Source organism: Trichomycterus rosablanca, chromosome 6 (genome assembly GCF_030014385.1).
Source record: "Trichomycterus rosablanca isolate fTriRos1 chromosome 6, fTriRos1.hap1, whole genome shotgun sequence".
NCBI classification, from domain to species: domain Eukaryota; kingdom Metazoa; phylum Chordata; class Actinopteri; order Siluriformes; family Trichomycteridae; genus Trichomycterus; species Trichomycterus rosablanca.
This window is the reverse complement of record NC_085993.1, coordinates 44,362,120-44,377,701: the sequence shown is the minus strand read 5'-3', so window position 1 is coordinate 44,377,701 and position 15,582 is coordinate 44,362,120. Positions and strand designations below refer to the sequence as shown.

Sequence of the window (15,582 nt, the reverse complement as noted above, 5' to 3'; positions counted from 1 at the left end):
GGCAACCTGCTGATTACTAAACTTTAAACATTTTAAAACACACAACAACTTTAATTTTTTTAATTTATGGTGGAAAAATCTTAGTAATGTCATGACATGGGTTTCTAATTCTTTGTTATTGATTATGTTCAAATGCAGCTGGTGATTTCCCTGTGTCTAACTAAAAGAGCGTATTTGAATGTATGTCATGGAACAGTGGCCTCTTGCCAAGGTCAACACCCTCCCCCAAACACACACAAAATTTCACCTGCTAAGAACAATTGTGTCAGGGAGGTCAGATGTAATCCAACAATTCACAAAACAGTAGTATAACAGAGTATACCATAAATGTATTTCTACTGGAACACCACATCAAGCCATGTGACAGGTAAGTTACAACAACAGATGAACCACATCAAGTTCCACTCCTGTCAGCCACGAACAGAATGCAGTGGGGTTTGACATGTGCCTAGTTTGATAAATGTGCTCTGAAGCTGTAATGAGGCGGAACATGCCTCACTAATGAAGTGTGAAGTAAAGCCACACACATGCAAGAATGAAATATGAAACACAAGTGCAACTGCTTTAACTGAGGTAAAACAGAACTGTTTTTAAATACCGAGTCCACTCGCTGTCCACTCTATTAGACCCTCCTACCTAGTTGGTCCACCTTGTAGATGTAAAGTCAGAGACGATCTGTCATCTATTGCTGCTGTTTGAGTCGGTCATCTTCTAGACCTTCATCAGTGGTCATAGGACGCTGCCTAAAGGGCACTGTTGGCTGGATATTTTTGATTGGCTATTTTTGATTGAGTATTCTCAGTCCAGCAGTGACAGTGAGGTGTTTAAAAACTCCAGCAGCATTGCTGTGTCTTATCCAGTTATACCAGCACAACACACACTAACACACCACCACCATGTCAGTGTCACTGCAGTGCTGAGAATACCCCACCACCCAAATAATACCTACTCTGTAGGGGTCCTGGGAGAGTCCTGACCATTGAAGAACAGCATGAAAGGGGGCTAACAAAGCATGCAGAGAAACAGATGGACTACAGTCAGTAATTGTAGAACTACAACGTGCTTCTATGTGATAAGTGGAGCCGACAAAATGGACAGTGAGTGTAGAAACAAGGAGGCGATTTTAATGTTATGGCTGATCGGTGTATGTGTAATATGTTATTTGCTTTCAGGTAGTAGAAACACTTTGGGGAAAGCCCTTTCCAGTCCCAACATGACTATGTATTTCTGCAAAGATTGATGTTCATAAAGAGCCTTGATCTCAGCCATATTAAACACTCTTTTGATGAATTAATTTGTGGGTTTATTGCTGAACTGAAGAAACAAAATTTCCTGTGATGGTGTTTAATCTTAAACGGATAAATCATGTGTAATCTATAACTACCGGTCCTGTCATTAATTAAACCAAAGTATAAAACATGACATTAACTCCTTATAAACCAAGAAACAATACAAATGGGTTGAGTCATTGTTTGAAAATAATACCAAATAGTTTTGTATTATCTTGAACTAAACCCTACACGCCAACTTTTAGGATCTGTGCACACGGTTTGTTTTTCCTTTGTTGAGCACCTACATGTTTTGCACCTTCGGTGATGTCATAAAATGGAAATGGCAGTAAAGAGGATAAAAGAGAGATGATTATCATGCAGCTGAACTGTCTAAGACAGGCACAGATTGTTGAGTGCAGCTATGCAGAGGTTAGGGTGCGCAGCTGTTACCCTGCTCTTCCTTTTAGAAGGTAAGACGTTTGTCATCAATCTGATTCCTTTATCTAATTCATTATTTAATACAATGGTTAGGTTATAAATAAAAACTAACTTTTTTTGTATAGCGCACAAAACAATGAGGATTTAATTCATTATTTTTAAAAGATTCCACTGATATATTCTAAGATAATATATAATAAGATAATTCTGTTGATTTAAGTCTCCTATCCCACTAGTTGCATGCACATATTTTCTGCAGGATTAAACAACATACTACACAGACACTATTTCTCACTGCACTGCATCTCTGACCTAAATCCTGACACCACATCTTTTACAGCTATATCATGCCTCAAAAGATAGAGTGTGATGTCTTACAGTTTAAAAGGGCGTCACGGTGGCTTAGTGGGTAGCAATGTCGCCTCACAGCAAGAAGGTCCTGGGTTCGATCCCCAGGCGGGGCGGTCCGGGTCCCTTCGGTGTGGAGTTTGCATGTTCTCCCTGTGTCTGTGTGGGTTTCCTCCAGGAGCTCCGGCTTCCTCTCACGGTCCAAAGACGTACAAGTGAGGTGAATTGGTGATACAAAATTGTCCACTGTGTTCAATATAACCTTGTGAACTGATGAACCTTGTGTAATGAGTAACTACCGCTCCTGTCATGAATGTAACCAAAGTGTAAAACATGACATTAAAATCCTAATAAACAAATAAACTTACAGTTTAAAAAGGCTTCACTGTATTCTAACGATAGACTTTACAAACATATAATTGATTAAAGTAAGTGGAGAGAAGTCACTTACTTTTATAAAACAAAAATTTAAATATTATGTGGAACAGATTCCTTACATAAAAGTCTACAGCAGGTACACATGTTCTTAATTTTAGTTTTATAGTTCCTAAACAATGTTATGTTGTATTTAGTTTCCAAAGAAAAATAAAGGTTTTGCTAATAAATGTGTTCCTCTATTGATTTAGTGGCTGTTTTATTAAGACGTATCTAAATTTCACATTATTGCACAGATTAAACTTATTAAATTCAGTGTTTTCTCTGTTCTATTCATTGCAGGATCTCTTTGTCAGTTAAATGGTGAGTACTTTTATAACTCTGTACTCACAACATGATTATTATAGACACATTTAATGAAAGTGAGATCGTAATAGTTATTTCTCTATTTCCTAGTATGTGGTCAAGCTCTTTTAAACCCCAAAATTGTGGGTGGACAGAACGCCTCTCCGGGGGCATGGCCATGGCAGGTTAGTTTACACAGCCGCTCCGCAGGTTACCACTTCTGTGGAGGATCGCTCATCAACAAGGACTGGGTTCTGACAGCAGCCCACTGCTTCGCTGGGTTAGTGTGACTAGCAAGTTTCATCACAAAGATTTCAGAGAGGAAACTAACCTAACCTAACTAACCTAATAACCTTCTGTTTCCTCTCTCTCTCTCTTTGACTTTTTCTTTCTGTCCTCTTTTCTTATTACCTGTAGATCCAATGTTGCTGCCTCTGACCTGGTTGTGTACTTAGGGAAACAGACTCAGCAGGGCTCCAATCTTCACCAAATCTCCAAGCGTGTGACAAAAGTGTTCCTTCACTCCCAGTACAATTCTGCAACAAACGACAATGACATTGCCCTGCTGCAGTTGTCCACCTCTGTCACCTTCACAGACTACATCAGACCTGTGTGCTTGGCTGCACAGGGCAGCACATTTGCAGCTGGAACCAAATGTTGGATCACTGGCTGGGGCGACATTGCTTCAAATGGTAACATACAGTATATGTATGCACCTATGAAAATGTATACACTCACGGCTTATATTTTCTGTTAATCTCTTCTTGACTGAACCAGTTTGGGGCTGGTGTAAGAAAATTGTGTCAACAGTAATTAAACTCAGTGGTAAATTCTGATTCCTACTGTGTATGTGTGTTTAGTGGCGCTTCCTAATCCTGGTGTGCTGCAAGAGGCTGAACTGCCAGTTGTGGGCAACAAACTGTGTGATTATCTGCTGGGACCTGGAGTCATTACCTCGAACATGGTCTGTGCTGGCTTACTTACAGGAGGCAAGGACACCTGCCAGGTACACAAAGCGACCGACAAATATAATATATAAATAGCTGGGGTCTTTTGTATGTAGTTGGTTAGGGTAGGTGTAGGTGGTTAAGGTACCAAGTAAGGTAACCAAGGCCCTTAACCCTCAATTGTTCAGACTGTATACTGTCACAGTACTTTAGGTCACTTTGGATAAAGGAATCTGCTAAATGCCAAAAATGTAAATGTAAAATGCAAATGTAGCATCCTTAAGGAATTTATTTGTATTTATATCCCTGCTTTTGTTTATACTGTTCATCATAAATCAAAACAACATGGGAAAATCAGTGTGGTTTGGGAACATGATGATTGCACAGATAAACCACTCTCAAATTTTATTGCACAAGGTCATATAAAAGTACTCTATAGTTGATTATTATGTTCATTAGCTGAAATATATTGAAAAATAACAATGCAATAATTAAAATAATTTCTGCACCACACTATTTTTCATCCTTGTCTTTTTCATTCTTTTTCTCCATAGTATTATTATAATTATTGTTATTGTTATTATTATTATTATTTACACTGTATCTTAAAGTGTAACGGACCCACCTGCTGTATAGCTCAACAGGCAATTGCATTTTACAGTATCATGCCCACCTGACATGCCATTAATGACTGGCAGAGGACATGGAAGCACAGATGACTAACGGTGAAGGGTTCCTTTTACTTGCAGCTGGAAGAGTCACTTCATAATCTCAACATCTTTGTGTCAACCAGTTATCAGGCTCTTTGTCCCTTTCCTGCCCTATTTCTCCACTTTGGGCTGTAAATTTTGATCTGATTTTCTTTTGCTATTTTATTACTTTGTATTACATTGTTTTACATTTAGTTTTACTCTTTTTATTTTGTGGTTCTTCAGTCACAGTATTGTTTCTGCCTTGGTTAAGCACCATGCAAATCGGGCTCATTTTCTACTGTAAGACCTTGCAGGTGTGGCCCACCTCTGGCACCACTGTAGCAAGGCAGACTCAGCCCCATTCCAATAACTCATACAAACTTTCTAGTGTGCATGATAATTACTGTGTTCTGCATATTTGTTTGGCAAATGTGCCCACTCATCAGTTCTAAAATATGTTTACAAAATTATTTCTTGCTCCAACAACACAGTACAATGTATTTTAAACTGATGGTAAAATTGATGCTAAAATGTCCATTTCTCTTCTGTAACAGGGTGATTCTGGGGGTCCCATGGTGACTAAGAAGAATACAGCCTGGGTTCAGGCTGGCATCACCAGCTGGGGTATAGGATGTGCTGATCCTAACTCACCCGGAGTATACACCCGTGTGTCCCAGTACCAGACCTGGATAACCAATACAATAAAATCAAACCTGCCTGGCTTTATTAAATACTAGTGCGAACAGTTTCAAGGTAAGACAAACACAAACACAAGAGTCTGTATACTTCAGTGGCTTAATCTGTTTAAGTATGGTAAATCCATTCATCAATCAGCCTTCAGTGTTTGTTAAATAAGATACATAATTTGTCTCATGTTTAGAATAGCTAAGCTTGTGACTTCCTATTGTTTTTTGAAAGCTTGACATCTAGACTGTAGTGAAAATAATTAAGTTGTTAACCAACCAAAAATTTCAATCTGAAGTCTTTTTTCTGCCTCTCTCTCAAAATGTATGCTTGTGTCTCGTTAGGTGCTAACTCCAGGATGGCAGAACTACAGGATGCCTCTGGGAGCCCATAGCACTCTTGACATGACTTTTCACACTAATAAATATAAGTGTATAAATGCTAGTTTAACATGATATTAGTAATATGAGCAAAACCGCATACGTGAATCACAAAGTAAGAGATTTAGCTCATATATTGTCATTGCATGTACAAGAGCTTTATATGATTATCTGACCAGAATTAGTGGTAATTAGTGTCATAATAAACAATGTTTCTCTGTGTGAGCTCATTTGCTTCTGAGTCATCATTCCTGACATGTGAGGTGTGTTTCTGGTCTTAAACAGAATTAAAAATAATACATTTAGGTATTTGGTAAATTAGCAGAATTGCATTGCACATTAACAAAAAAACACCATGTTCTGACATAACTTTTCTACATTAAGAATGTTTAACCTAGTTTAATCTAAATGCATAATGGAATATGATTTTTACAAGTTTACATATACATAAATGTTCAGTGAAATAAAAAGTAATTAATTTTTTTAGAGACAGTGAACAGGGTTAAAATCAAATGCTGCTTGAGGAGCAGAACAGGGTTAATCGCTTAGAGAAGACGCCCAACAGTGGTGGATTGACAGAGCTAGGATTTAAATCCTCAAATTTCTGATAGTCTAAAGAAATAACCCACTAATGCCACACTCAGAATTGGCTTGGGGCTTAGCAGAAGTGACAGCCAAGTTCATTTAAGTTTAAATTTTAAGAATAAAGTCGTATAAATTTTGATTTCGAGAATAAAGTCGTATACAAAATTTTTTGAGAATAAAGCCGTATAAATTTTGATTTTGAGAATAAAGTCGTATAAATTTCGATTTTGAGAGTAAAGTCGTATAAATTTCGATTTTGAGAATAAAGTCGTATGTTTCAATTTTGAGAATAAAGTCATATAAGTTTTGATTTTGAGAATAAAGTTGTATAAATTTCGATTTTAAGAATAAAGTCGTATAAATTTCGATTTCAAGAATAAAGTCGTATAAGTTTAGATTTTGAGAATAAAGTCGTATAAATTTTGATTTCAAGAATAAAGTTGTATAAATTTCGATATTGAGAATAACGTCGTATAAATTTCGATTTCAAGAATAAAGTTGTATAAGTTTTGATTTCAAGAATAAAGTTGTATTAGTTTCGATATTGAGAATAAAGTCGTATAAGTTTCGATATTGAGAATAAAGTCGTATAAGTTTCGATATTGAGAATAAAGTCGTATACATTTTGATTTCAAGAATAAAGTTGTATTAGTTTCGATATTGAGAATAAAGTCGTATAAGTTTCAATATTGAGAATAAAGTCGTATAATTTCAATTTCAAGAATAAAGTCAAAATATTACAAGAATAAAGTCGAAATGGTTATGAGAATAAAGTTGCAGCCGTCGTAGGCTTGTCAGTTCAGAGAAGCACGGGTCTCAGTACCTGGACGGCAGCCTCCAATGAGGGTTACTGTGGTTATCCAGTAACCCAAGATTATTTTTGGGTTGTTGTTTGTATTGTACACTTCCATCCACATGACGATGACTAAACCCGTCAATGCAATCATTTATAGCGATGCCATATGGCTTTAGTTTATTGTACGAGTCCATAAGGCTCGGTTGAAGTACTGGTGACGATGAAGACGCCGAGTGCACGGGTGGCACACATTCTTCTAAATAAACCCAGTTTATTGCAAAGCCGTTTCAGCGTCCTTATACTAATAACAAACTGGTGCTGATGTGCAGGAGTTTGAGGATTTCTTTATTTGTGAAACTGATACGAAAGTATAACTTTACCAAATCATGAACATCCCTCATTTGAACACAAGGAGGTTGCTATGGCCATAATATTTCAACTTTAAGAATAATAGTTACTTTAATCTCGAAATAATTTCGACTTTCAAGTACAGTAGAACTTCACTGTTATTCCATCAGAAGCTGTTTAATTAATTAAGTCTTTTTCTGTACTATAAGTGAACATTGTTAAGTAAAGAGTGTTTGGCATGCAAATACACAAGGTTGGTTTAGAAATGATTTTTAATAATAAAACAAAATATACATTTAAATAAACAAGCATTTCCACAATGACCAGACAATTTAATTGTAATAGCTGATCTGGAAGTATTTTCTTAACATTATCATTAACATTATACTGGTAGTAATGAACATGATTGGACTTTAAATAGTACTACAACATAGATACTACTGTAGAACCACAGGCAAACCAGGAAACCAGGTAGAGCATATGATTAACAGGACATTCATCACTTAGTTCATAGCATTGAGCCATTCCGAGATTGTCTTTACCTCTGAAGAAATCATAATGTATGATGTTTAATAGTTTATGAATTTGGTCAAGCTTGTTGTCAGATTAAAATATATTAGTGCTCTTGGTCTTTAGAGTGTTTATGTTCAGCTCAGTGATAATTATGATAGTTATAAGGGGAAAAAAAAAAATATATATATATATATATATATACAGTATATATACATACAAAGTGCTGAACCCTATTTGCTTTCATTTAGAACTCTGTCCCCTTTTTTACTCTCTTATAAATTTTTTTATACATACATACTAGGTAATTTAACCTGAAGCTGACATTGAAACCAACCTGCCCTGTCCTGTGATATATTTCATTCTTGTTCTTTCTTTATTTCTTGGTTTTATAAATTATGTTGCTTCCAGTTTCATTGCATGCCTGAATTATTTGTCCTTACATTGATTTTTTAATACGAAAATGTGCCATTAGACACGAATGCCCCACTCACTGGACTCACACAGAATAAATCAAATAACCTTCAAATAAGCTACATATTAGTACAGTGTAATGACAGATTAATATTGTTTGTTGCCGTCTTGTATAAATTCAGTTCAAAGGGCAATTGTAGTCTAGTGGTTAAAGTACTGGACTAGTAATCAAAAGGTCGCTGGTTCAAGCCCCACCACTGCCAGGTTACCACTGTTGGGCCCTTGAGCAAGGCCCTTAACCCTTACTTGCTTAGACTGTATACTGTCACAGTACTGTAAGTCGCTTTAGACAAAAGCGTCTGCTAAATGCTGAAAATGTAAATGTAAATTCCCAACGCTGGTCAAACACCATTAAATAGGAATTTATCACTTATAATTTATACTCTTACAGTACAAAGGATCTGTAAGAGAAAGCAACCAGAATAATTGGGATGGGTTCCAGGTCATTTAAGATAACAGGTATTAACTACTATCCTAACTGTATACAGTGATTTTGTAGAGGCAAAGCAGAATAGAATAGAATAGAAGATTTTTTGATACAGTGAAATTAGTTTTAGCATTTAGGTTAAAAAACCTGATTGTTATACATAAATAACCAAAATGATTGAACATGGGGATAAATGAAGAAAAAAGAGAACAAAAAAGACACAGAATTGTGTGTACAAAATTGACATACAGCCAGTAGCAGTTAACTTCATAAGTGTATGTATACAGTATATACTGTATGTACTCTAAATATAAATATAAATGTAAATATATAATATATAAATGTATATAATATATAAATATTTAAATATACTCTATTTACTTTTATTGATTATTGTTCTATTGTCATCTTTTGCTTCTTTTGTAATTTTGTTATTATTGTTGTAATGCTTTGGCAATATTGTTTTCTACAGTCATGCCAATAAAGCTACTTTAAATCTTGAATCTATATACTACAGTGGCAGCATATTATACACATTTACACTCCACAAAATCAGATAAAAGACATATTAAACAGTACAGAAAATTACTGGCAAAAAAATCAACAACAGATTAGCTTATTGGATAGAGTGTACACTGGCTAGAACATTTTGTAAAAGCAATAAAAACATTTTTAATTCATACAGGTTTAACTTGTGCTGGATTAAGATGTTGTATTTTCAGTTAAAAGCACGTCACGTAACTCACAGGGCTTATGGTACAACAATATAATGTTCACGATCATCTAGCAGTCATGAAAAAAAAATCTCCCCACACCTGTAGACACACAGAAACCAGACGTTTGTTTCCTTATTAATGTATTTCCTTATTGCTCATTATACTTTCAGACATTTTTCTTATTAACTGTTTATAAATTCAGCATATAGTTGAAGTCAAAATTTACATATACTTGAAATATGTCGTATTGATTAATAATGATTTAGGGATTTTAATAAATTAATCTGTTCCTAAGTAAGTTAAACACCTTTCTAAAAAAGGACTTTATAAAAATGCACTATAAACTTTCTGATTTTTTGTTAGAGATTTTGGTTGAATACAGCTGGTGACCTCATTGTGCTCATGTAAAAAGGGTATATTTAACTTTAAATAAGTGGAAAAGATTATTAGAAAGTAAATAGTCAAACGTTTACACAGTAAAATAGAGAGTTTATATACAATTACAAATTACATTACAAATATAAGCTCAACTGACCGAATGTTTCCGAGGCTTTTAAATGATGACAGACCTGTTTATTGGTGGTTCTGACCAACGTACCTATTAAACAAACTAGCCCTGTTCAAATAGCCACAAAAAAGTCACCAGTTATATTATTAATCATAGTTGCTGTACACTTAATGGCCACTTTATAAAGAACACAGCACAATAAATAAAAGCCATACAAAGTTATACAGACTTGGGTCAACAACTTCTAATGTCTATATCAAACATTAAAATTGTGATCTGATTGACTGTGGCCAAACTGCTTGTTAACAGAATGTTAAGTGGTAAGTAAAAAAGCGTTCCAGAATGCACAGCATGTCAAGCCTTGAGACAGAGGAGCTACAAGAGCAGAACACCACATAAAAACAAAATGACCCAGACTGATAAATCTGCTGTAATATGCAGATTGTAAATTCAGTATTTTGATTTATCAGGATGAATGAATCCATGGATTTAATCTGATGCTTCTGGTAAACATACATCAAAATCTTAAAGGAATATTTTCAACACCTTCTTCTTCTTTCAACAACTGAGGTTGTTCTCAAAGCAAGAAAGAACCTTTCATTATTCTAGTGTTTTAATCAGTGTGTGAACTATTGTTTGTTTGTTTATTAGGATTTTAACGTCATGTTTTACACTCTTTGGTTACATTCATGACAGACTCACGGTAGTTACTTATTACACAAGGTTCATCAATTCACAAGGTTATATCGATCACAGTCTTGGACAATTTAGTGTCTCCAATTCACCTCACTTGCATGTCTTTGGACTGTGGAAGGAAACCGGAGCACCCGGGGGAAACCCATGCAGACATGGGGAGAACATGCAAACTCCACACAGGACCTGGACTGAGGACTGACTATCAAACCCAGAACCTTCTTGCTGTGAGGCCACAGTGCTACCCCAGTGTATAAATTATACAGTGACAATTGAGAGGTTAACTTTATATATTAGCTAACTAACAACCCCCAAACTGTTTTTGGGCATCCAAGTATTCATTAGGAAGGTCAGACCATGCTTTTAATAATATGGACAGTGAGTATGTATATTTTTGACCCACCATATTTTAGAGAAAGACACAATTTCCAAATGCTATTTTTTATGATTAAATCTGTGACTAAATGCCCTCTTTTACTTCTCTGTTAATATTATTTAATGGCAGCTTACATAAGATAGCTAATATACTGTATATATATACTGTATATATACAGTATATTGGTTTGATGAACATGAAAGTGAAGTTGAACATCTCCCATGGCCTGCACAGTCACCAGATCTAAATATTATTGAGCCACTTTGGGGTGTTTTGGAGAAGCGAGTCAGGAAACGTTTTCCTCCACCAGCATCACGTAGTGACCTGGCCACTATCCTGCAAGAAGAATGGCTTAAAATCCCTCTGACCACTGTGCAGGACTTGTATATGTCATTTCCAAGACGAATTGACGCTGTATTGGCCGCAAAAGGAGGCCCTACACCATACTAATAAATTATTGTGGTCTAAAACCAGGTGTTTCAGTTTCATTGTCCAACCCCTGTATATATATATATATATATATATATATATATATATATATACACATTTGATTTCAATAGTTTTTGCTCATAATGCATATAAATTTAATGAGGAAAACTTGGGGTTGTTTGTTCTTAATGAATGTTTAAATGTTCTGGACGTTACCGATCATGTTAATAATAATAATAATAATAATCCATTTTATTGATGGTGCCTTTCAAAACACTCAAGGACACCTTACAAAAGCAAGAAAGTAACAGGTATCAACAAACCATTAAAATCTAATAGAAAAGTCAATAAAGATAAATAAAATTAAATCAATATAATAAAAAAAAAACAGTACAAACTCATCCATAAAATCAATACAATCTTTAAACAGTCAAATGTAATCAATGTTAAACAAATATTGGGGTACTAGTACCAATCAAGTTCGAAATATTAGTAGTAGGCTAGCTTGAAGAGGTAAGTTTTAAGTTGGGATTTAAAAGTAGAGAAACAATTGATAGTACGGATATGAATAGGATGGAAGGAATAGAAAGCTGGAAGGATGAGGAAGACCTAAGAGTGCAGGTGGGATTGTAGACTTGGAGTAAATCAGAGATGTAAGAGGATGCTAGACCATGTAGAGCTTTGAATGTGAATAATAAGATCTTGAAGTGTATGCGATCATTTATGGGGAGCCATTGAAGCTCTCTGAGAACTGGAGTGATGTGTTTAGTTGAGGGTGACATAGAGATAATCCGTGCAGCGGAGTTCTGGACTAGTTGGAGTATTTGTAATGATTTATGAGGTAAGCCAAATAGGATTGAATTACAGTAGTCAATTCGGGATGTTACCAGCACATGGACAAGAATGGCAGTACTTGTTTGACTGAGGAGCGTTAAAACCTTACTAATGTGTTTTGTTTACAGAATTTATTATAATGTATTTTTTACACTTACATAAAGGTAGTAAATGCTTGGCTGCTTTAATGATGTGACTGTCAAAACGAGCAGTGCTCTATAAATATGTAGCAAATTACTGCTGATTACTTGTCATAGTAATACATATACCAATCTTTTTTCCTAATAAACTTAAAAAGAACATTATTAAATGTGAATTCTATTATTTGATTTAGCAATGTTATTTATTGTGAAAAAATAGCAGCGTACAGTATATACATCATTGTACTACTACTTTATTAAGAGTTCCTTCAGTAATTATTTATCCTGTAAGTACTTAATGTTCTTATTTACAGTACAGAAGGAAGAACACAATTTACAACACTTCCACTAAACCCCTACATGACATCTTTAAGGAACTATGCACATTTTTATCCCTTACTAAGCACCTGAAACTCATGCGATGTCTGTGACGTCATAAGAAATGGTAGGAGGTGGTGATGATAACATAATTTTTAAAATGTAACACAGTGATTGGATAGATGGATGGATTAAGATTTTCATGATACAGAATATAAAAGAGAGTATGAGAATCATGCAAGGAAACAGTTTGCTGAGGCAGACACAGATTGACGCAGAAGTGCAGATATGATGAAGTTGGGGTGTTTTGTGATTGCTCTGCTCTTTCTTGTGAAAGGTAAGATTCTTGTTATAGGCTAGTACTCACTTAATAATTTATCTACATTTATATTATTTAAAATATGCATTAACAGGTGTACAGATTATGCTGTATTGATTTATTGGGATGTTTGCTCTGTTTCATTGCAGGTTCTCTTTGTCAGCTGAATGGTAAGTACTCTTCTTACTCTATAATCACATGGTAGCTCTAGATATTCCTAAAATTTTTGAATTTCTAAAATATGTTTTTGTGAACACAAAACAAACAAAAATGGCATTTTGATCTAAATGAATTGTAACAAATGGTTCTTTATTTTTCAGTATGTGGTCGCGCACCCTTAAACACCCGTATTGTGGGTGGAAAGAATGCCACTGCAGGAGCATGGCCATGGCAGGTTAGTTTACAAAGCCTTTACTTAGGTTACCACTTCTGTGGTGGATCGCTCATCAACAAGGACTGGGTTCTGACAGCAGCCCACTGCTTCTCCAGGTCAGTGCGACTAGCAAATCTAATCAGTAACAAAACTTTCAGAGAAGCAAAAGACAAACGTATTCACTTTCTTGCTCACACTCACTCCTCTTATTATCTACAGAACCTATAACGCTGCCGGTGACCTGGTTGTGTACTTTGGAAAACAGACTCAGCGGGGCACCAATCCTAATCAGATTTCCAGGCGTGTGACAAAACTGGTCCTTCACCCCAATTACAATTCTGCAACAAACGACAATGACATTGCCCTGCTGCAGTTGTCCTCCTCTGTCACCTTCACAGACTACATCAGACCTGTGTGCTTGGCTGCACAGGGCAGCACTTCAACTGCTGGAACCAAATGTTGGATCACTGGCTGGGGCGACATTGCTTATAATGGTAACATACTGTATATGTATGCACTCATGGCATAATCTTTTTAGTCAATCTCTCCTTGACTGAGCCAGTTTAGGGCTGGCGTGAGGAAATTGTGTCAAAAGTAGTTAAACTACAACTGTTATATTCATTGTGTATGTAGTGGCGGTACCTTCTCCTGGTGTGCTGCAAGAGGCTGAACTGCCAATAGTGAACAACAATCTCTGTGATTATCTGCTGGGACCTGGAGCCATTACCTCGAACATGGTCTGTGCTGGCCTACTTGAAGGAGGCAAGGACACCTGCCAGGTACACAAAGTGACAGATATATATATATATATATATATATATATAAATAAAGTTGTTCTCTTTTGTATCTATGTGTATTAAATAATTTACACCTATATTTCTACACTAAAATCGGTGTGGTTTGGAGACATGGTAAATGCACAGATAATCACTCTTATATTTCATATTACAAGGTTTAAAATGTGCATGAGCCCATTAATAGTTCTCTTCGGCTCCTTAGATAAAAAAATATCTGAATATGTGATCTTTGTAACACAAATTTTTTGTGTTTTTACACACTCATACTATAATATTGCACAGTTTTATTTATATAGATCAGCCATAACATTAAAACCACCTCCTGGTTTCTACACACACTGTCCATTTATCAGCAATACTTACCATATAGAAGAACTTTGTAGTTCTACAATTACTGACTGTAGTCCATCTGTTTTTCTACATACCTTTTAAGCCTGCTTTTACCCTGTTCTTCAATGGTCAGGACCCCCAGAGGACCACCACAGAGCAGTTATTATTTAGGTGATGGATCATTCTCAGCCCTGCAGTGACACTGACATGGTGGTGGTGTGTTAGTGTGTGTTGTGCTGGTATGAGTGGATCAGTAGATCCACTCACTGTCCACTCTATTAGACACTCCTACCTAGTTGGTCCACCTTGTAGATGTAAAGTTAGAGACGATCGCTCATCTATTGCTGCTGTTTCAGGATGTCATCTTCTAGACCTTCATCAGTGGTCAAAGGATGCTGCCCATGGGGCGCTGTTGGCTGGATATTTTTGGTTGGTGGACTATTCTCAGTCCCATAAATTTTAATTAATTTTTCTCCCCCTTCCTTTTTACTTTAACAGGGTGATTCCGGAGGTCCTATGGTAACTAAGAAGAATACAGCCTGGGTTCAGGTTGGCATCACTAGTTGGGGTATAGGCTGTGCTGATCCTAACTCACCCGGTGTGTACACACGTGTGTCCCAGTATCAGACCTGGATAACCAGTACACTCAAATCAAACCTGCCTGGCTTTATCGTCTAAAGGTGTGGGCAGTTATAAGGTTTGTTAATCCAGCTTAATCAGTCTCTATTCTTTGGTTTAAGTAGGATTAAGTTACTGTTTTAGTTAGGTTACTTTCTTCTATGTTTAGAAAGAGCTGGCTAGCAGCTTATGAACCATATATATATATTTCAGAGAAAATGACTGGATCATAACCACACCAACAAAAAATAATAACAAGTCCTTCATCTTTCTGTTTTTGTCTCATAATATATGTTTGTGTCTTATTAGGTTCTAGCACCTTGGTGGAGGAAGACTGGTTGCAGTACTGATGTTTCTATTAGCCATAACAAATAATAATCAGCACACATATTGCTATTAAACCTTCAAAATTCTATATGATTAATTTACTATGATAATGAATTAGTAACAATAAACATTTTTCTGCATGTGTCTATTTGTTGCTGAGTCGTTTTTTTATGCCATGTGTGGT

At 35.8% G+C, this 15,582-nt stretch overlaps 1 protein-coding gene across 1 annotated transcript; it reads left to right on the top strand.

Moving 5' to 3' along the window:
* The first annotated feature begins 1,692 nt into the window (after positions 1–1,692).
* Positions 1,693–15,131, top strand: LOC134317335 (transmembrane protease serine 9-like). The gene is made up of 12 exons (XM_062998148.1): positions 1,693–1,741; positions 2,775–2,795; positions 2,889–3,057; positions 3,195–3,469; positions 3,638–3,783; positions 4,971–5,152; positions 5,251–5,258; positions 13,103–13,123; positions 13,274–13,448; positions 13,546–13,820; positions 13,960–14,105; positions 14,952–15,131. The coding sequence occupies exons 1-12, from the start codon at positions 1,693–1,695 to the stop codon at positions 15,129–15,131; spliced, it is 1,647 nt and encodes a 548-aa protein (XP_062854218.1).
* The last annotated feature ends 451 nt before the right edge of the window (positions 15,132–15,582 follow it).